This window comes from Platichthys flesus, chromosome 9 (assembly GCF_949316205.1).
Source record: "Platichthys flesus chromosome 9, fPlaFle2.1, whole genome shotgun sequence".
In the NCBI taxonomy this organism is placed as follows: domain Eukaryota; kingdom Metazoa; phylum Chordata; class Actinopteri; order Pleuronectiformes; family Pleuronectidae; genus Platichthys; species Platichthys flesus.
This window is the reverse complement of record NC_084953.1, coordinates 20,843,534-20,865,323: the sequence shown is the minus strand read 5'-3', so window position 1 is coordinate 20,865,323 and position 21,790 is coordinate 20,843,534. Positions and strand designations below refer to the sequence as shown.

Genomic DNA, 21,790 nt, shown 5'->3' with positions numbered 1-21,790 from the left:
CCGAGAGGGCCAACCATCGTTGATGAGCTGTCAACAAAAACACAGTGCTTTACACAACAGAATTTACACATATTGTCCTGCCCCCTAGCCGGAATGTGTAGGAACATTTCCTGTTTTTGTGAATGTGTCTGACACATTTGCGGGCAATTTTGTGAGATCGTGTCTGAAAACAGCTCAGTAGATGCAGATTGCATTAGTAATACGGTGGAGTTGTGGGTCTGGACACATGGCAAATGCAAGTCTGATATTTGTTCTCTGTTTTTTCCCTGACGAAGGTATGCTTACTGGTCGGATATGTTCACCAGCCAGTTGCTTACGTTGTCTGTCGAACATGTGTTGCAGGGCAGAGACAGCATGTGATGCATTTATCAGAGCTAGTGAAAAAACGAACTCTCGGCCAATGAGAACATTTGAGCCATTTTCAGAAATAAACTAAGGAGAATGTCATTCAGGTTCGGACTTTCTCTGGAGTTTGTTTTTCACATATGAACAATGCAGCAGGAGATTCGTCCACTCGTGTTCACGTGTTCACAACAGCACATGAATCTCTCCAGTGTTCAGATGAGGGGGGGTGCAGCAGGCAGAGGTGGATGTAAGGTATTATTTCTGCTGTGATGGTCACATTGCACATTGACACCAGCGTCAGCCCTTATCATCAAAAACTATCTTGACATCTTTGTTGGGAAGAATTTTCTTCTTGAGAGATTTCTTTTATTTAAGTTGTTTTCATTTTGGCTTCTGTTGCATGTTCTAAACATCATCAACACACGCATTCACTCACAGTGAATCCTGCGGAAGAACTCCTGCTGTACAATCTCACTTTGGCTCTTCCGGACTTTTTACGAATTTTTGCATGCAAATTTGCATGTTGTAAACTTAAAAAAAGCTGCCAAAACACTTTGCTGAAGGGAACTAGGTTGATCTCGAAGGCGGTCTCCGACATGACCTGCACGTAAAATCTGAGATAAGGCTACGGATTGTACCCGCAGTTGTCCTCTCACACATAAACAAAACAGCGGGAGCTTCTCTGCACAGACGTGTTCACCACAGCAACAAATCCTTTGCATTATTCCGGCAAGAGGTCGAGTAGACAGAGGCACGGAGTGACGTATTTAGTCTGCTGCAGAGATCACTGAGAGCAGCTTCAGAGCTTTATAGTGATATAATAAGTGTCACTTAAAAATATATGAGCATTTACTGTGCCAGTAATTTTTGTTTTATTTTACTTGTTGGAATATTACACACTTGAATTTTTCTTCCTTGTTGGCTCAGATACATGGCCCAGTTCAATATGAACAGCAGTGTGTTATGGAGCTCTATACAAAATTGCCTGCTCATTACTGGGCCATAAAACATGCCACATACTCTCATAAACATTCCACATGCTGTAAAATCTTTACAAAGGAAATGTTTCTGAGGATGTCAGCCATTCCAACACATCCACCTCCTCTCCCCCCGAAAAAGTCTGCTTTCCCCTCAGAGTAAGAGATCCTCTTTCTGGCATCGAGCCTTCCTCTCGACATGGACCACTCTGAAAGTTTTTCAAGTCACTGCAGCCCGCTGTTGGACTTTGTAGTGGTAATATAAAGCAGCTGAGAAAACAGGCATCAGTAGTGCACCGTTTCTCCTCAGCGGCCCTGAACGCACTGTGATCTTCAGGAGGATGTCGGTGTCAGGAAACGTCCCTGTGTGCAGCCTCCTGGTTTTAGATATGATCCAACATCATTCTTTGACAGTGCGATTTGTGTGTGTTTAGGAAATGACCAAACATTTGAAGTCGAGTAGTGTGTCACAGGAGGGATGCGTTGAGCTTCCAATCATATGGGTTTGATTTTTGTTTATTCCAAATGTTTATAGTATGTTGGTGCATCAGCATTTTAAGGTTCAGATACTGTGCTGACTGGAACACACGGCCCTCCTGTCTCACTATTTACCATCAGCAGTGTTGTGCTTGCTGTGAGGTGGTGCATCTCTCACAATTGAAACTCTGTGATATCTGATGGGATTTCCCCGCTCCTTCTTTATTTCCACCCTCACTGTGCGTCCTGGCACACGAGCAGACAGACAGTTTGTCTGTGCAGACGCTGATCCATCATCTGAGCGCGGAGCAACGTCTCATTGAGCACAGCTATGATTTAATTTCACCACCAGACGAGATTTCGTGTGTGGGCTTGCGGCACTGCCAGCGTGTGCTGACGCCCTGACCTCAAGTCAGGAAATACAAGCAGGCTTTAGAGCACTGCAATTAAACAAGAACAATGTCACACACCTGCATTACTTTAACCCTGGTGGTGATGTCATAGTCATGTTGAGAAAATCACTATAGTGATTTAAAGAGTGAATTAAACACAATGAAATTGTCGCTGTAACTATAATCATGAGTTAGTTTCTCATTTCTCAGTCAGATATGTAAGTGACCGTTGTTGAGTGATAGTCAAGCTCCTCAGGAAGTGGAGCGGAGGTTTGATTACAGTGTAGCAGCAGTTTGCTGGGCTACCTGCAGGCAGCCGAGAGCAGCATCAGGCTGCAACAATGGCTCCTTCAGCCCCCCTGTAGGCCCCCTGGTTCCCAGCATCACATTCCAAGAAGAGGTCACAGGGCCCACCTGCAATCCCACATCAAAGCTCCAGGTGAGGTGAGCGAGAGCCCATTTTGGTGTGGTGGGATCAACTCAGTTCAGGGGAAGAGAGGAGAAGTGTCCTGTGTTTTTTAGACGTGGGTAAACCTGCAAAAACAAGATTAAGTCCTTTCCAATCGCCAGTAGAGTTTTCCTTTCTGTTTCCTCCCCAGTGTGTCATGTTCGACATCAAGAACGAATGGACGCTGTCTGCCAAATTAGCGAGTTCACCCCGAGGCGATAAGTCATTAGGCCAAGGAATGAATGCAGTTTCTATCCATTCCTATTGCCGATAAAAGCCAGATGTTAGCAGGTTTTAGTGGGTTATTTGACACTAGAAAAGGGGTTGTAGTTATGATTGGATTTTGCATGTGAAGTATATTTATGCATTATGTCATATATTGAATTTTTCTAATCTCCAGGAGAAAAACTAGAAATCCCCGGACACAGACAGTGAACCAGAGGTTAGAGGAGAGGAGTTAAACAAGCTGGTAGATGTCAAACAGTGGTGACAAAAAGTGTGAATACAGGGTTTCATGACGGACCAACGATGTAAAACTATGAGGGTTAAAACCCAATTAAATACTACATCTCTGTAAACTAATTGTGAAAATCTTATCTGCAGAGGTCCATGCATTTTAGATTTTAACTTCTTGCATTGATCAAACCGTGGATCCTATATTTTCCCATAATGCATCTTGACATTCTTCATCAGACAAAACATTTGTTTTTCTTTGCTGAGCTCCAAAGACACAGAGGACCTTTTACAACCGATTTCACTAAAAGGGTCAGACTGTTGAAAATAAGCGTTATGTAAAATCAGTGGACTGCCCCTTTAACCTGAATGAAAATGAATTTCCATCCATGCTGCCCTGCAGGACCTGTAGAAACTTGTTGGTTCTCTCTAGTCCTTTATATTGTCGAAAAGCTTGAGGGACTTTATTATCTTTCTCTCTTCTAGAAATACATGAAAACAAATCACAGTAGTTTCTCTGATAAAACATGTTCATCAGATTCTTTCCAGTGGTCTTTGCCTCAGCAGGGCACCAGGCTTCAGTCTCATCCCCTGATTGAACATGAAGAGTCTCAAGCCCCACCTGCTGCAGCTGGTCAACAGCAGCAGTGATCTGCTGGGAGGATGTGGACTCAGAGCGGATTACTGGGGAGACGGGTATTATTCTGTGCCTACTGGCACTGGGACTCGACTCATTGTGTTTCACTAATCAGACCTCAGAGGCACTTTCTCCAGCGGTGGAGCAGCCGCATTGTTTTCAGGGCCAGACTTTCTTCACTGACAGATTTCACTGGAGCTGTAGATTACTGTCGACAGGCCGAGGTGAATCTGTTTTCATGTAGTTTCTCTAATTGATTCGGGTGAGTGGCATTTATTTTGTCATTTGTTGTTGCTCTGCAGTGTGTGCTTAAGATGTTTGGAGCGTCAACTTTGAATGATTTGAATGAGGCTGTTTTGTTTACTACCGCCTCTTATTTAATGTGCAGTTCAAGAGACTGAATCACAGTACAGTTTGGTACTTGATTTGATTCATATTTGATTAAAGGTAAAACAAACGCCCTATGCCTTGCGCGTCCTTTGGCATTCCTCTACCCTCAATGATCCTCCTCCATTGTAGGTTAAGCGGTCAGTGTTGTTTCAGCGGTTTGGATTAACAATCAGACTCTCCTGTAGCAGACCATAAACAGATTAGTTGAGCCCAAGTCAGGGCCTGGCTGCACCATCTGTACCCAGCTCTGGGTGGTGAAGGGGACATGGGGGAGGAGTGTGAGCAGATGTTCTAGTGGAGCTGTAGGTCAGTGTGACAGTGCAGCAGACAGACTTTAATGTAAAGACATGAGGGACATAGGGGCAGTGTAGGCGGCCGAGGGGATACGCTGACTGATTTCATGTCTCGCTGATCCCTCAGAGTTCAAACCGCGCCATTCTGTCATGGCTCTAGGATGTTGTCTCATATCCACATCCCGAGGTACTGTATAATTTACAGAGGCTTTAATCGAGCTGCATGTGCCTCCCATCTCTCTCTGCTCTTCATGCACTTTTTCTCAACTTCAGCGGTTAGACGAACATGCCCGCACTTTGTTTGAGCGTTGTCTCAAGATGTAAGAGATGATGAGATGAAAGGGTTCAGCTTCTCCGCCGCTGGTTTCGAAGGCATTTGGTTGAATGTTTTTGGTTGGTTGGTTTAACCTCTGTTGTAGAGTGTGAAAATAATCAAACTGTGGAGAAGGCCTGTGTGCATGAAACAAAGCTGTTGCTACACTTTAGCATGACACTTTTTTGCTTTAATAAAAACCCTTTCAGAGCCAAAGCTATGATTTGTGTACCTGACAATAATCGTTCCCACACACACAGTTTATCCTGCATGGTTTAGTCTTTACTGTCTCCCTGTTGCACGAAGTCCAGAATGAAATGTTCATATCTAAGTGTGACCTAATGACTGACGTCTGTGGCGAAGCTTTCCCAGACCACGAGCAAATTGTAGGTGTGTGAGAGTGTGAGTGTGGGTGTCAGGGGGTTTGGCTTGGCTCCTGTCTGGGCCAATATCGAGTAAATTACAAGGCAGAGACAGTCTGAAGATGCAAGCTTTCATCCACCTCCTCCTCCTGGCCTGCAGGGCTGCTGGCAGGGCTGAGAGCGGTGAGGTTATTGGGGGATGATCCTGCCGCAGATGAAGAGGAGGAGGAGGGGGAGGGGGAGGGGGAGGAGGAGGAGTGATTGATAGGCTGTGTCGGGGGATCCAGCTATAAGATGCCTGACCAATAGAGTTCTCGGGATGATTCATAGTAAAGTAAGCGATGAAGAAGGTGAATAGACATATCCTTCAAAAGCAAGTTCCAGACGACCAGAATGTTTTTCCCAAATCTCTTGTTTTTCTTCTCACCTGAAGCCATGTGGCTCATTTGTCTCCAGCAGCCACATTGCAGATCACACTGCCCGGCTGTGAAAGAAAGAGAAAGCTGCAGAGAGTTCAATGAGATGACTGAGGGCCGATGTGTTTTCTTTGGCCTCATTTTGAGCGAACAGCTGACCACCGCTCTTCCATTAAAGGGTTTCCCCATATGTACTGCTGGGTCCATGAAAACATCTTTAAAGGGCCTTTGTGCATGAATGCTTTGTTGCACAATCACAGACTTATTCCACTAAAAGTCTTAGATTTCACTGAGCAAGGTGAAAGGAAGTACTGAAGTGTTTTTTTGGGCCGGAGGGAAGCTATAAACCGGTGAGAGAAAAAGAGGAGTGGAGCCGGGCACAGAAAAGAAAGCACGGTCTGTGTCCCAGTTGTTGTTGTCAGATGGGTTTTTAGTTTGCTGGAGACCTTGAGGGTGTCACAGCAGGGCCAACAGTTCATCTCTCAGTGGGAAGGCAGGGAGGGGCGCGGCTGACAAACACTGTCCCAACGATCACATCACCACTAACTCACCAAGTTTTCACTAGAATACACAACAGATATGCATCCTAATTTGTCGTACTCTCTCAGATATGAAATATTGTGGAGGCTGATGCGATACGCACATCGACTGATGATGAATTAAAGATGACAACCCAATAAATGAAATAAACAGATGTAGAGGCTTCCATACAGGACATAAGGGCCTACTGGTGTGAATGATGCACAGTGTGAATGATATCCACAGTCACCACATCTCAACCCAACTGAGCTCCTGGTGTTTTTTTGTTTTACATTATAGTTTTTGCACGGTAGGAATACGAGCTGATATAGGGAGACAAAGAAAAACTAGAGAAACAAGGCACAGCAGTCCCCTTATGAAACCACATTTAAATTCACTAGATCCATATTTTTACAAACTCATAAATATCAGTCTCCTCAACATGCTGACTTTTCCATAACATTTGTTTGGGGAGAAATCACTGAAAATGTTGACTCACAATGTTAAAGAAAGTGAAAAAATGATGATGCTCCACCCCTCCACAAAATGTCATTAATATCGACTGAGTAGTTTTTGCATAATCCTGTTGACAAACAAACATATAACGTCCTTGGTGGAGATATAAAAATAGATGAATTAAAATAACACAAACCCGAAAAAACTCTGCATAGTTGGAATCATAATCCTCGATCAGCTGCCACCAGGATCCACGATCATAATTGTAGCGTATCGGGGGAATTTTGCGTATTTTGAAAAGGTTCATAAGAACATTGATACCACACTCATATGTATTAATGATGAAGCTGGCTGCCGGAAGCAGGGCAAATGCATGATATACCAGCACCTCTTAAGCTCGCTGACAAGAAAAGCAGGGCTACTCCCCAAATGTTAATCCGCTCCTTGATGAGTTCACCCCCAGAATCTACTGCTGAGGAGAAGACACTGCACAGAGCTTGTTTCAGGTCAGCGGGGTCACAGCAGAGCGCCTTCAGATCACTCTGGGGTGTTTTATGGGAAATGTCAAATTGAACAAATGGCCACATGGGGATTGCATGCATGTTGCCTGGAAAAAGACCAGTCAGAGGACGCACAGAAGTCCTGCTGCTAAACAAATCACCATGCAACATGTGCAGCAGACTGAGCTTCTCTTCCTCACCTTTTGGTAGCTGCGATCAACAGATGAACTGTGTCTTTTCTGAGTGAAAGAGAATGAAGGTAGCTCCTGGCCGGACTACAAAGCAAACTTTGGAGCACTTTTCAGCCAAATCTGCCTCTCAGCATACATCTGGGGGGCAGTTCAGATAGACTGTGCGTCAGATAAGCTGCCAGGTCATTCACAATCCTACAAAAGTCGGCCAGGTATGAGAAGACTGGGCAGATGTGTTTGTCGGTCAAAATCTGGGCTCAACGGTTTCTTAGAATATTCCTGAGACTCTCCTACACATGTGTAAAATGCTTTTTCACACATAAGTCAGAGTCTTTTATGTAGTTAATTATCTGAATGTCTGACTGTTGGACTGATGCTGCCGTATTACATCAGATATTCTGACTTTGATCCATCTCTTGGACTTATAGTTAATTGATACAAGAGTTACGGTTAAGTTTGCAAGAGAGAAAGGATGCATCCGATTTGTCTAGTTTCAGGGTGAGGGGAGGACAAACACTATCGCCGTTTTCAGACATGAGCTCCATTCCATCAGTGTGTGTGTCACATGCTCATTCGGACATTCTCTGGAGTTTTTGCAAGGGGTTTGGCAGGAGTAAGTCCGGAGCCTCTCCCCTCCATGGAATTTCCAGGGTTATCCAGAGTTTAGTGGAATCAGCTCTACTCTTTCATTCATTACGGTATAAATCACTCACCTTTTCATTTCCAGCCATCCCCACCCAGACAAACAAGCTACAGCATAAACACTAAACAGCTCCTTTTAAACTCAAACCTTTCCTCCTCTTCCAGCCTCTGTGTGAATCATGTGTAACCTGAGAGCTGAGCGTCTCTCCCTCTGCGTAACCTAAGGAGGTTGGGGGGGCGGGGGAGCAGTGACATTAGTACAGGCACTGGTCAATGTTTAGAAAATGAAAGTCACCATATCAGATTGCATTGATATCTTCTGTTTAGCAGCAGGTTCTAGCATTGCATTAGTAAACAGGCTAACACTGGACCTCATGCTTTCTCTTTCGCATTCTCAGATCTTAAGAAGAGGCAGAGCTTTATGTGCTTATTTCAACCCAAAACAGTTTTGAACGTTCACCCACTCTCACGGCACCACACTGTCGCCATCATGGAAAGCCCATTATTCAATTTTTCTGAGACTGCAGAGTTCACCTTAATGATGTTAACCGGTGTACGACCACAAAAATGCCAGAGTGGAAGCTTTTCTCACCAGTGCCCGTGGAGCTCAGCAGGCTGCCCCATGTAATGAAAGCATGTTGCTTTTCCATTGTAAACCAGAGGGTACACATTGTTTACTGTAGATCCAGTGACATGCCATTCTTCATTATCAAGAACAATATTTGATTGTTCTTAAGGTGCTAACGTTAAGAACAGGAACAGGTTAATTCCATGATATTGTTAATGAGCTTGAGAACAACTCACACGTGTTTGCTGTTTTTCATTTTCTTTCTGTTATTTACTGTCTGTCCTGTTCTGTGTCTCTGTCTGGCAGCGGTGTCCAACCTGGATGTGGAGAGTAAGCTGACGACACATTACCAAGCTCCCTGGCACCAGCAGAGGAACATTTTCCACCACTCCACGCGGCCAGTATGTGTAGAAGAGCTCCACAGGCAAGCCAACCTCAGCCTGTGGGCCCTGCACCGAGGTGAGACCCCCAGCACCTCGTCACAGAAGAGCCCTGAAGTTTACTCTCTATCATTCACAATCAAGGGCACCTCTACATTTGTAATTCTTAATTCCACTCAAAGATATTTTCTCTTCCTTTGTGTCTTCTATTATCAAACTACAACATGTGCTTCCCACCATGAACTCCCACATCTTATCATAGATAGAGTATACTTTCATTTTTGTGTTGCTCTGTCCTCTAGTGGACATAGCTTGTATTTGCACCCTGGATGGAAGATGAGTGGTCTTAGATGACACATATATTGAATGTGCTTTTGCAAGGGTGGATATATTAATAAAAACACCTGTGCAGTCAATCATATGTGGTAATAAGTTTGGTAATAGTTTGTGTGTTTTTTGTTGATTTGCTTTTCATGAGTTTGTCAATACCCACACATTGACAAATTATAAATTATAATAATACAAACTTTATTTGTAACTTAATAATAATCTATAATAACACTGTTAACTAGACATATAATACACTAACTTCTCTACCTACTTCATCTTGAACAATAAAAGCTTGACAATTACAGTATTCATAGCTGACCTATTCTACTTGCTTTGTATTATGACCACTAGACTGTGTGTAAATGTGTTTATGTTTGCTGAATGAAATCTTTGTTCAAAGTTTTTGGTTCAAATGTAAAATATCATACCTCCAATACATATATGTACATCATTGTAGGAATCTTTGCCAATTTCTTTTATTGTATACATCAATCAGTATATAATGGTATTAGAAACTATTTAAACTCTTTAATATTGGTATCAGCATCCGCCCCTAAATATCTCTATCAGCCAGGCCGTAGTGTCCACCCCTTTAATTTCTGGCCTGGGTTCCCATGTTTTCCCAATCTGTAGGAAAATGTATAGATATTTTCAAGTTTTTCTTGTATTTTTAATGTCAGTATTAAAACCACAGCCCAAGCTTTTGGTCAGTGTTATTGTCAGCAGAGTTTACAGGGGCGTCTATAGCTCGGGAGGTAGAGCGGGTTGTAATCTAACCAGAGGGCTGGCGGTACAATCCTAGTCCCTCCCATTCTACGTGCCAAAGTGGCCTTGGGCAATAAACTAAACCCCAAATTTGCCCCAGATGGAATAAAAAACAATAAACACTGCACTGTAAAGCACTTTGAGTGGTCATCAAGTCTAACAAAACGCTATATAAATACAGATCATTTACCATTTAGTTTTAAGACAGATCTTGGAACCATAGAGCATTGGAAAAGTTACACACGTCATGTTGTCAGAGTTTCACGTGATCCTATTGTCGCAGATTACCAGAGCAGACGATTGGGCAGCAGGGAGCGGAGGGTCACCATCTCCATCTCAGCCGTGCCCCCGATGCCCAGGATCCCTTCCCCTCACATCATCAAGAGACAAGAGAGAAGTGGCACGAATTCAACCACGGTGAGATGCCCGAGACATTTTGTGCTTTTTAACAACTTAAAGGATTAATTGTATTTCATTATTTTACATTTATTCTCCTATAATTCAGTTTTTATCTTTGCTGAACAAGCATGTAGCTGTATTCACATGTAAGTGGAGAGAGTATCTTCAGTGTTTTTTTAATGCTTTGTTCCTTTTGTTTTTTAGATGAGATTTTATTTGATGAGGATGAATGACATTCTTACTATATATATATATGCACAGACATATGTATTGAAGGAAAATTCACATTTCTTCCCACACAAGCAGCCACAAGATACAGCTACACAGTTAGCACAAACACGGGTAAAGAACTGTTTCATGTTGTGTGTGCAGAGCACGGTTGTTACAGGTTCACATTACAGCGCTGGGTTTTTATTTACGTTTCATCAACATGCACCAGCAGTTACAAAGGAAGTTTTTTAAAACCCAAATCATCAAAATAATGTCACAGTCCACCTGCTCCTCTTCACAGATTTTGTTGTTGCTTTGTTTTTTGTTGAAGTATTTGTTCATGTCATAAACCTCCATGTTGATTTCTGTCATGTGTGTTTTTGTTGTCCTTTTTTTATTTTTGCCCTGTGATTCAGTTTGAATCCATCCGCTCCTCCTCCCCTACCGAATGTTGTCACTTCTCTCCCTGGAGCAGAAAGGTATTGGTCCCTCCCTCCCTCCCTTGTGGCCCTCCTCCTCTAACGCTTTAATTCACAACTCCTCTACCTGTTGTTTTCCTCTGTCTAATTTACATAACAAATCTCTTCCTAAATGCATGCCCGCTGAGTATCTACCCAGTTTGTAAAATGGGGTTACAAGTTTGCTGTGAAACTCTAATTGTCCATGGCTACACGTCACACATTTACATGCTCAGACAGTTGTTGTCGAGATCCGTGTGATGGTTTGCAGTATGTGCGGAATGTGTGCGAGGGCCACAGTCACAGCCTGGCAGCCTGGGTTTCTCTAATGATAGGGTTGACTTCTCGAAGCTTGTGCCTGTGATTACCCATGATTCCTCTGTGCTGCGGTTTCTGCAGTGCACACATCCCTGAAAAGAGCTGACAGCCTCCTGTTTTTTTTCTCCGTGCTCACCAAATATATCATGTTTGAAGCCCGTTGTGAGACAGAAATTACGTTGTGGACGGCGCCAAACACTGCCCCTCCTTTTTTCTCTCCTTCTCATGCTGTATGTGTCCACTCTTCCTGCGTGTCCGAGATCGTCTCTTTCTTTATTTCACTCCATCGTCTCACTCATCCTGCCCCCTCTGAAACACTCCAAAAAACGCCTTTCTGTCCTCGAAACAAATCAGCTGTAAATGGTCTGCCCTTTGATTTCTCTTTTTTTCTATTAGTTGGAAGAAGTTTCCAAGGAAACTGGTTTCTTTTGTGGCCGGGGTTTTTGTCGGGGTCTCATTGGTCTGCTGGGAACAGAGAGCACAAAGGCTCAAGAACTGGCTTTAAATGGGGGTGGGAGGTTGTCGGTTTGTGGAGGTGGGAACCAGTTGAGCCTGAGAATCTTTCCCAGTTTCACATGTGCCTCTGTGTAGGAATCTCAAGGTAAGACTTTAATAGACTTAATTCATTTAGCATGAAGGTAGAAGTTGCAGGGGATCTCCTGTATTTAAGCTGGGGAGCCTGAGGAGGCCCATGGAAAAAAGGCTGTGGAGTCGTCAGAGGGGAGGACTGTGCTGTGATTGATACTGACGCTCAGAGGAATGCTGCTGTGAAGTATTTCCACTCAAATATTTTGGTTGAAACACACATTGGTGCCAAAGATTGAAGAAGTATGAGCTAAGAGTTTCCAAAGCAGCATGTCGTGACTGGAAATGACTGCTTGTCACATTTCTGTTCTTTGTTGTTGAGTAAATGAGACATCGCTCTCACACAAAGCAGAATTAATGTTAAACATGTGTTGTAGAGTGTTTACCAAACCTTTTATTAGTCTGATGTGTTTGTAAGCTTGAATACAGTCAGGTGTAACATGTTTCTATTTCTCAATGTCTGTTTTTCAATTTGCATGAAACCTGATTCTTGTTCTTTTTGTTCTCTATCTCTAAAGCATGCTTTTTTTATTCTCACCACTTCTGCCCTTCAACATGACACTCAGCTGATGGAAGGGCATGTTCATTGATTTTCCTCTGCTCAGACAGTTAGCAGTCTTTGCTGCAGATTAATGTCAAACTAATCCTTACATCGAGCCTCCAGCCCTTTCCCAGACAAACACTTTTCACAGCACCAGTCAAATCCCTGACTTTAATCACTGCACTACACATTCCCTCTCTGAAGCTGAGTTTGATCTTTATTTTGTTTTTAACTCTGCTGTTCCATTTCTCATGCAATGCCAGCTAACCTTCACACCCTAACAATGCAAATATCCATCTGTTGCAGGCTGCGCCCTCTGACCCTGAAACTGATGGGGTGGCTCTAGGTCACCGGTCTAAGTTTCCCATCCTTAACATCCCCTCCACCCTGGACAAGCAGACTAACTGGTCTGAAGCCTTGCCGCTGCCCACCCCAGAGGAGCGAATGAAAAGCAATTCCCACGTCATCACCTCATGTGTCATCCCCATTAATGTGACTGGTAAATTGAAAGCACTTTATGTTTTGTGTCTGACGTAGAGTCATCTACAACTCCTCCGCAGATATGCTACCTTTTAAACTCTTCTGTCGCTTCCCTTAAAGGAATAGTTTTAAATGCTGGGGAACAAATAGCTTAGATGAGAAAATTCAAAGCTGTCCCATGTGTGTCTGGTAAAAGTCAAAGCTACAGCCAGCTGGTAGCTTAGCAGAAAAAGTGGAAAACAGCTAGCAGTTGTCTTTTGTCCAAAGTTTAAAAAAGTTTAAAAAGATATATATATATATTGTTAATACAATGAATTCACATAGTTAGTATCTGACATTAAACAAAAACTGGTCATTTTTAAATTGGATTTTGTGACCTTGGACATGTAAGCTGTTTCCACCTGCTTCATTCTTAATGCTATGCTAAGATAAGCTAGTAATCACCTGTCTCGTCTTAAGGCACAAAGACACAAGACAAGAATTAATCTGTCATTGAAAAATATCTCAATTTAAAATTATGAACCTGCTAAACACACTAATACATTAAACCTTATTTATTCCCCAGAGTCAACAAACAATATATAGCATGTTGATTATTTAGCATTTGAAGTGCCGGTAGGTGTATGTTTGAACATTCTACGCAGCAGAGCCTCTATTAACAGTCTTCATGCTATTGGCTGGTCATTTTCATCATCCATCTCTAATGCAAATTATTATGTAATTCCTATTCACTGTTATTAAATATACACAATACAGATTCTCAGTCACTTTTGGCACTGTGCTATCGCTCCTCATTTAGCTTAATAATTACTAGGCAATGTTTATTTTCCCTGTATTACAAAACACATAATATATACAGATAAAAAGATTCTCAAGGAATCTGTAAATTCTGCTCTTAATTAATAAATGTCACCATCATTTGCCTTGATTTTGCTGCAGAGAATCACTGTGACTGTGCAAGTCATGCTTCGAGCCCTGTTCACTGTCTTTCTCATGCTCTGACCCTTTGTGCCTGTGCAAAGAGCAAGTAGCTGCGACATGAATGCTAATGAGCTCTGTCCAATAAGTTGAAAAGATCTGCCTTGTGTTACTTAATCGCATCCGCATTGACTCAGAGAAGAGTTATACACGGACACGCACTGAGCCAGAGACAATTTAGGATTAAAAATGCACATTGTAAGCAAAGTCGAGCAATTGCTATGGTGCTGAAAAGCCTGACCTGCCATCACATGACAGTCATTACGTATGGGGAGGGAGAGGTTGGAAGACGAGGAGGAAACACAACACAACACAACACAACACAGATACAGGATTTTCTCTTTAGTAACACATCCACATGTTGACATGTTTTCGGTAAGGGTCAAATACATTTCTTTTTATTTCTTTAGTTTAGGGTTAACCTGACAGTTTAGGCGCTACACCAAGGAGGTAAAACTCTTCTTTCTTACTCCAAGCACCAACTTTCTGTCTTAGTGCTCCGTCAGGTTGCTGAACTCCACTCCTCACTGTGACCGTTTTATCAGTTCTTTTTTTTACGGAGACAGTGTGAGAGTTAAAAAAGGAATCGCTGCAGTTGCCACTAAACAAAGATTCCTCAGATGTCGTGTCTCCGTTGCAGGGGTTGGCTTTGACAGAGATGCTAGTGTGCGCTGCTCGCTCGTTCACTCCCAGTCGTTGCTTCAGAGAAGGAGGAAGCTGCGGAGACGGAGGACTGTCGCTGGCATTCCCAGACAGGTGCAGCAAGATTTGGGTAAGTTACTTCATCCAACTCTGCTTCAGAAACACACCTGATATGTGAAGCTTTTGTGATAAAGGTAATGTTTGTGTAATTTACTGTAATGTCAGACATAATGTATGGTTCAGTGGTTAAGTCTCATGTGGTGGCATTGGTTCATTATAAAGGCAATTGGTGCTATAAGTAATATAAAGTGTTTCAGTGCTATTGTGTGTTATTATCTAAGCCCTATCAGTATATTGTTAAAGACAATCTGACAGAGCAGCTATATGATGTCAACATAAATATGAAAGACATCAACCAGTGACTGCAGGAATATTTGTAGTCTGTTTAAAGGTATTTTGGGGCATTTCATGCTTTTATTAGACACTTGATAGTCGTGAGATGATAAGAAGTGAGGACAGAGAGAGAATGTCAAGTAAAAAAATCTTGTGATTCATGATCAGCACTTTAAACATTTTGAAAAATAAAGATGTTCATGAATTAAAATCAATGAAATGATCAAATATAAACCTTAAACTGGAGTCCTTCCTGAGTTCCATTGCCTTTTCTAATGTTTTTCATCCACTTTGACTCCCAGACTCTGATGACTCTCCAAGTTCTAGAGAGCGTACAGTGATCGTTCATGTCAGTCCAAACATCACTCCCTCTAATGAGGAGCTGGACAGCCATTTCAGCACCAGAGACTCAGGTTGCCAAACTGAAGACTTTCTGATCTCAGGAGCCCCGTCTCGCAGGAGGATCAGGGGCCAAAGGGTCCAGGGAGTCTCCCTCTCTTACTCAGCAGGCAACATCACCTCCTTGCCCGACAGAGCTGAGGCCATGTTCACTGCCTCTGTGGACGCACGCCTGCGCTCAAGGAGTCTGCCTCGAGACACGAGCAGGATCATGGATAACGGGCAAAATGACAGTTATGATGAGGAGGAGCTTTCCCCCTTCGACCCAGAGAACTTCCTGCCTGTACCCAGGAAGTTGCTTCTGAAGGATGAAGAGGAGAGCACAGATGACCAGGCCATTTCTGAACACCAGTTGGGCCTCAAGTACAAGCAGCTCTCTGAGAGTCCAGAGCGCAGCTGGATGGAGAGGACCAGATCCCATCTGCCCAGAAAGACGGATATGGGCAGCTGTGAGATCTCCTCTAGTTCAGACACCTTCAGCAGCCCTGTCCATTCCGTCTCTGCTGCAGGGGTGCTGGCAGGCCAGATGGACCACAAGGAGGACCATCAGTCTTCTAGCGGAAACTGGAGCGGGAGCAGCTCCACCTGCCCCTCACAAACCTCAGAGACTATCCAACCTGCAGCCTCTCCACCACTGACCGGCTCCTCACACTGCGACTCCGAACTCTCCCTAAACGCCGCCACTCACAACAACGACGACCCGACCGGCTTCATGCTGGACCACTACCAGGGCATCAGGACCCAGCGGACAGGCTCCTTCTCCTCCACTGCGATGGACATATTAGAGGAAGCAGGGGTCAGCACTCCCATCGAGCAGGAGTGGAGTTACCCCCACCCCGAGATTGAGCGCCCCCAGGACTTCAGCCCCGAGCCAAACAGAGAAGCAGAGAGCAGCCTAGGCTGCCCAAGCTACACCAGCATGGTCACCTGCGAGAGCAGCTACTCTGACAAACCGCCGTCAGAGAAGGCAGACAATGTGTCCCACTATTCTGTGGACAGTGAAGGGTACTACACCTCCTTGCACTTTGACTGTGGAATGAAAGGTAGCAAAAGCTTCACTTATAACTATGGCGCCTCTGGCTCCGACTGTGGCCTGTCTGACTTAAGTGGTCACATGTCGCTGTCGAGACGCTGCCTCTCTTTAAGAAAGCCAAAGGCGAGGCCATCTCCACCGAAGAGGAGTTCATCCTTAAGGAAAATATGCAGTGATGACAATATCCATGACACGAAGGAACCAAAGATTACATGTGGGCAGCAACGTCCACTGTCTTCCAAGGAGAGGAGACTGCAGCTAGCTTTGTGCGGCTCTCCGGGTCTTATAGAAAACTCCTCACGGTCCAGAGAGCCCCTTGTGGTCTGGGGGGTGGAGGACCCAGTCGATCTACCTGACCTAGGTGCTTTTAGCTCCACAGATGCACATTCGTTTAAGGATGACGGGGTCGTTCAGTCAGACTATGCAGATCTGTGGCTGCTGAATGATTTAAAATCCAGTGATCCTTACCGATCTTTGTCAAACTCAAGCACAGCTACAGGCACGACTGTTATCGAGTGCATGAAGTCGCAGGAGAGCTCAGAATCACAGACATCCCAGTCTGGCTCCAGAGCCACCACTCCCTCTCTGCCGTCAGTCGAGGGTGAGTTTAAGCTGTCCTCTCCAGAGAGGTTAGCAGGCCTGGCCAGCCCATCCAGCGGCTACTCTAGTCAGTCAGAGACCCCCACCTCTTCATTCCCCTCCACCTTCTTTCCCGGGCCACTGTCACCATCCAGTGGTAAGAGGAGGCCTAAAGTCCCTGAAAGGAAATCTTCCCTTCCTTCCTTGTCCCTGCAGTCGCTCTCCTGCAGGGATGGAGCCAACACGAAGAAAGACCTGGAGCTGCCCATAATCCCTCCCTCCCACCTCGACCTAAGTGCCCTTCAGGGTGTCAACAAGGCCTTGGCTTACAGGACACAGATTCAAATCCTTCAGCAAAACAAACACAAAGCTGCTGCAGCACCCACTTACTCAGAGGTGTTCAACACCCGGCCCCTGTCCATCACACCCACCGTGCTGCACTCAGTGCAGCTCCGATCCTTCAATAAAGACACAGAGGAAAGTCATGAGGACAGAACAACTTTCAAACGAAAATGTCCGACAGTGAACTTGAAAAGCACACTTTCCAGTAGTAAATCATTAGAGCTGAAGAGTCCACTGTTATACAGCTCACGTCCTCACTACACATCTTCGCAGGACTTCTCTAAATCAATGTTTAGCTCTAATGAAGAGCTTTCATGTGGAGAAGCTGCATGTCAGAGTGAGCTGAGGACCGAGCAGGACAGAGAGTCTTCTCTAGAGAGTGAGACAGCGTGCAGGCTCCAATCAGAGCCGTCAGCCGACGTCCGTGACCCAACCACAAGCCAGGAAGAAGAGACGTGCAGAGAGTCGGTAGAAATACCTGTCTGCTCTGTGGACTGCAGCCCACAGTCAGATCCCGTAGCACAACCGAGAAGTGAGCCCTCTGAAGAACAGCTGTGTTCATCTCCCTCTGTTCTGCACAGTTCAACCAGTGGATCCCACAGTCTTGATGAAGTGTCTGCTACTGACGGTCAATCTGAGTCGATTCAAGAGAGTCCAATCAGCAATGAAGATTACAAAGAGGAGGATTGTGACTCGTCAGGTGTTTCAGCAGAAAGTGCCTCCCAGGACGGGAAGGACGAGTCCACACCAGAGACAGAGGATTACTTCAGCAAAGGTATTTTATTGGGATAATGCACAGTGTGAGTCGTGACATTTATCTTCATGTATAGCAGAGCGTATATCCTATTATTATCCTTCTATTTCCTGTATTTCCTGGATAGTTAGGATAGGAAAACAAGAAATTTAAAATTTAAATAAAATACAACGTTGATATGATGGAAAATTGTTTCTCAAAATAAATTTGATATCGGTTAAAATATTATATATATATATTTTTTATACCTTATTTTATATGAAGTATTGACTGTTTTTTTATAGACTCAACAACCAGGAACAAAAAACAATCCATATTAAGAAATATATATATATTGTATATACTCCTAAGCTTCCTCTTTCTAATGGGTGAAATGCAAAAATTGGTGTTGCTAAATATAATGTATATGCAGTGTATTGAAATGTTGACTGATTTGTGTTACAGACTCCACACCCAGTGACACTGTAGTGTCGCTGCTGAGTGATGAGTCACGGCCAGAGGACGACAATGTGTTTCTGTCACCCAACAGAACTCGCACCACTGAGGATTTGTTTGCAATGATACACAGGTGAGGATTTTCAGCAGCATCTCCTTTTTGTTGGGTTTTGTGCATTCACAGAGATTCTTAATTGAGATTCTTAAATCTTCAGGTCCAAAAGGAAAGTGTTGGGTCGGAAAGACTCCACTGAGTCTGGTGCGAAGAACCGTCTTAATACTGCATCAGCAAACACACCACCCAGCAGCACCATCAGCTCCCCAGTCTCACTGGTGTCGCCCACCTCCGTGGTGACCCCACCGGGCCCGCAGAGAGTCCCCGTGCCCATCTACAGGAACGTAAAGAAGTCTAGCACCTCCAACGAGGAATTTAAACTGCTGCTGCTCAAAAAGGGCAGCCGCTCAGATTCCAGTTACCGCATGTCAGCGACAGAGATCCTCAAGAGCCCCATCGCTCCTAAATCTCCGGGAGATTCTCTGACCGAGTCGCCCGGGCCGCCCGAGGACTTCTCGTCCCCCTTGCAACAACAGCAGCTTCATTCAGGGCCAGATCAGATCTCCAGCCCCTACCCCAGAGCCTACTCTGAGGGCTTCTCTCCCAAATCCTTCCCCACGTCTGCTGCGTCCAGGCAGGGCCGCCCCAGAATCCCCCCGCCCGCCAACAGCAGCCGCTACGGCATGCGCAGCAGACTGTTCTCAGCTCCCATGCAGGCCATTTCCGAGGGCGAGGCGGAGAACTCAGACGGAAGTCCTCACGATGACCGCTCGTCACAGGGCTCCACGTAGAAAACAGAGTATAAATGTCAAAGGTATGAAATTATTTTTTTAGTTTAAACATCAAACAGATGGACAAGAGTGGGTAATAATATATACTAGTTGTGATGAGGATAATTTGGTTACACAGAAGGCTAGGGGGAAACCTATGCTATTAAAAAAATCATAATTGAACTAAATATGGATGAGTTTCCTATTTGTGTTTTTTTTTGTTGATATTTTAAATCTGTGTTTCGCTGTGTTCAAAAATATTTTATACATTTAGTTATTCTAAAATTGAAATAAAATGTTAGTATAAGAACTGGGTTATTCAGCAGCTGCATTTTAGAAAAATATGATACATTAAAATCAATTACAGGTTAAACATTTCTCCAGTTGAGTTCCACTGAAAACACAAGCTGGTTAGTGTATGGCACATTGCCCAAAGCCATATATGACTCCCAGCAGACTCCCAACAAAACAAGTATATTCATGTTTGATCTGTTTTCCCTCTTCTGCCGACAAAAAACTCTGAAATTTCCATATTTTATAGACATTAAAATAGACAAATATATTTCAAGAACTGTATGTATTCTATGAATACCTATGCAATTAGACACACAATTTGTACATTTTCTAACACGAGTTATACCAAGATTATTTTGATACTCACAACTGAACATCAGGACAAACACAAACAGCACAACCCATCAACTCAAAGTCCTGGGAGACATTTGATGTAATGTGTTTAAATACTTTCCTCAGTCCCTTTTAAGAGCATATATTAATGAAATCAATGAAATGTGATTTATTACAACATTTTAAAGTTCTAATGCAATAACGCTAGGGATTAGAGGTGAGACAGGAAACGTCAGAGCCAAGCACTAACTTGACAATCTCTGGAGAAAAGGCGTGAGCAGGTGAAAACATGGGAGAAGAAAAAGTTATTAAAAAGTAACAGGAGGTGAAACAGGAGAGCTTTAGGAGAAAGACAAAATTAAAAAAGATTGAAAAATGCAATAAAAAGTAATTTATGGTTTACTGACTGAATTGTTGAAGGAAGCGAGTGGAAAGTGTTCAGGAGGATCAAAAATATAAATATAGACAATGAAGCTGTTTTCAGACATGAACTCTGGAGATTGGGTCCAGACTGCGTTCACAGTAACACAGAAATCCAATCACTCTGGGGGGGGGGGGGGGTTAATAATCCAGAGTTCTGTGCATGTCTGAAAGCAGCTTTTGAGACCAAGCAGCTTTGGGCCTCAGCAAGTCGAGTGTTTCAGTTAGGATGGAGGACGTAGGGTCATATTAGGAGCCAGGTTATCGTCTGCAATGGAAATTCTAGCTCTGGAGTTGTGGCATTTGCTGCTTTTTTGTAACAGATGTTGTTCTATTTTACTCCCAGTCAGAAGCAGAACAGTCACATTTTCTGTGTGAACTAATCTCAATATATTTATTTTTATTCCCCACACAGAAAATCTCCATACACTCCCAGATTTGGTTAAAAACAACCCCCCACCCCCCCAAAAAAGAAAAAAATTATGAAATCATGCAATGAATTGCTGGAATTTTTAAACAAATTTTGTATTCAATTGCTTATTTTGTTTGTAAGAGACAAATAAAACAATTTATTTGAGACACTGGCTTTCAGAGACAATTAAGTAGGCAACGCATTAAATGTCATTAAAGATGACACACACACAGCCATAAGCTAGAAGAGAGGTTATAGCTGTAACCCTGGTACTCTGAAGCTGTTTTTGATAAATAAATAGTGTTTACTGTAGTGATCAAGAACTATGCAAAGCTGGTGGAGTCTCTGTAGCCACATGACCATGTTAGAAGACTGTTCTTCGCTACTGCTGCACTGTAAGTGTCTTCATTTTGGCCTTAATAATGACACTCCGCTCTGAGGCAGTTCCATACATGTATAACAGGGTACACAGTGGGTTAGGTCTGTTAACCTTCATTCCAACATTGGATTTTCTTTCCTTTGCACTGATAAAGTGATGTTTCATTGGTCTCTCGCTGTACCTGGACATATTTATAGACTTTTACACGGAGCTGTTTGACTCTTCTTTGAATTTTATCCTCACTCTGAGTTCGCTGTAGGAGTGGTGTAGATGCTTCTGCCAAAGGCTGCAACATGTACGTGTTATTGGCATCAAACCGTTTTATTCTCATCTTGTTTACGTGACTCAAGCGTTCTTGAAAACACGAACCAACACTAAAGAAGCATTAGTGTAACTTAAGGTACTCGATGCATTTCATGTCCGATCAATCTCTATAGTATAATGTTGTTGTTTTTGTACAAACATGCTGTAAATACAATAACTTTTGTAAGTGTCACAAAGGTTGTTTAATTGTTTCTTGTGTAAAAAAAATTTGTTTTGAACGTTTACATTAATTTCAGACCTTTGTATATTTTTGAGCTGTGGAACACTTTGTCTTGTATTTATTTTTTAGTAAGCATTGTGGAAATCCCATAGTAGATCCTATCGAAGCCAACTGTGAGCACAACAGGCTGCTTAGCAAATGTGTATAAAACAGACAAATAAATGTGACTGCTTTGAAAATGAA

General features: G+C 43.4%; 1 protein-coding gene across 1 annotated transcript in view; it reads left to right on the top strand.

Moving 5' to 3' along the window:
• Positions 1–21,790, top strand: part of nhsa (Nance-Horan syndrome a (congenital cataracts and dental anomalies)) — a 60,419-nt gene extending 38,629 nt beyond the window's left edge. The window contains exons 2-9 of the mRNA XM_062395790.1: positions 8,686–8,838; positions 10,138–10,271; positions 10,880–10,942; positions 12,672–12,864; positions 14,464–14,595; positions 15,161–17,986; positions 18,410–18,533; positions 18,616–21,790. Coding sequence (XP_062251774.1) covers positions 8,686–8,838; positions 10,138–10,271; positions 10,880–10,942; positions 12,672–12,864; positions 14,464–14,595; positions 15,161–17,986; positions 18,410–18,533; positions 18,616–19,246 — 4,256 coding nt within the window. The 3' untranslated portion in view covers positions 19,247–21,790. The remainder of the gene's footprint in view (positions 1–8,685; positions 8,839–10,137; positions 10,272–10,879; positions 10,943–12,671; positions 12,865–14,463; positions 14,596–15,160; positions 17,987–18,409; positions 18,534–18,615) is intronic.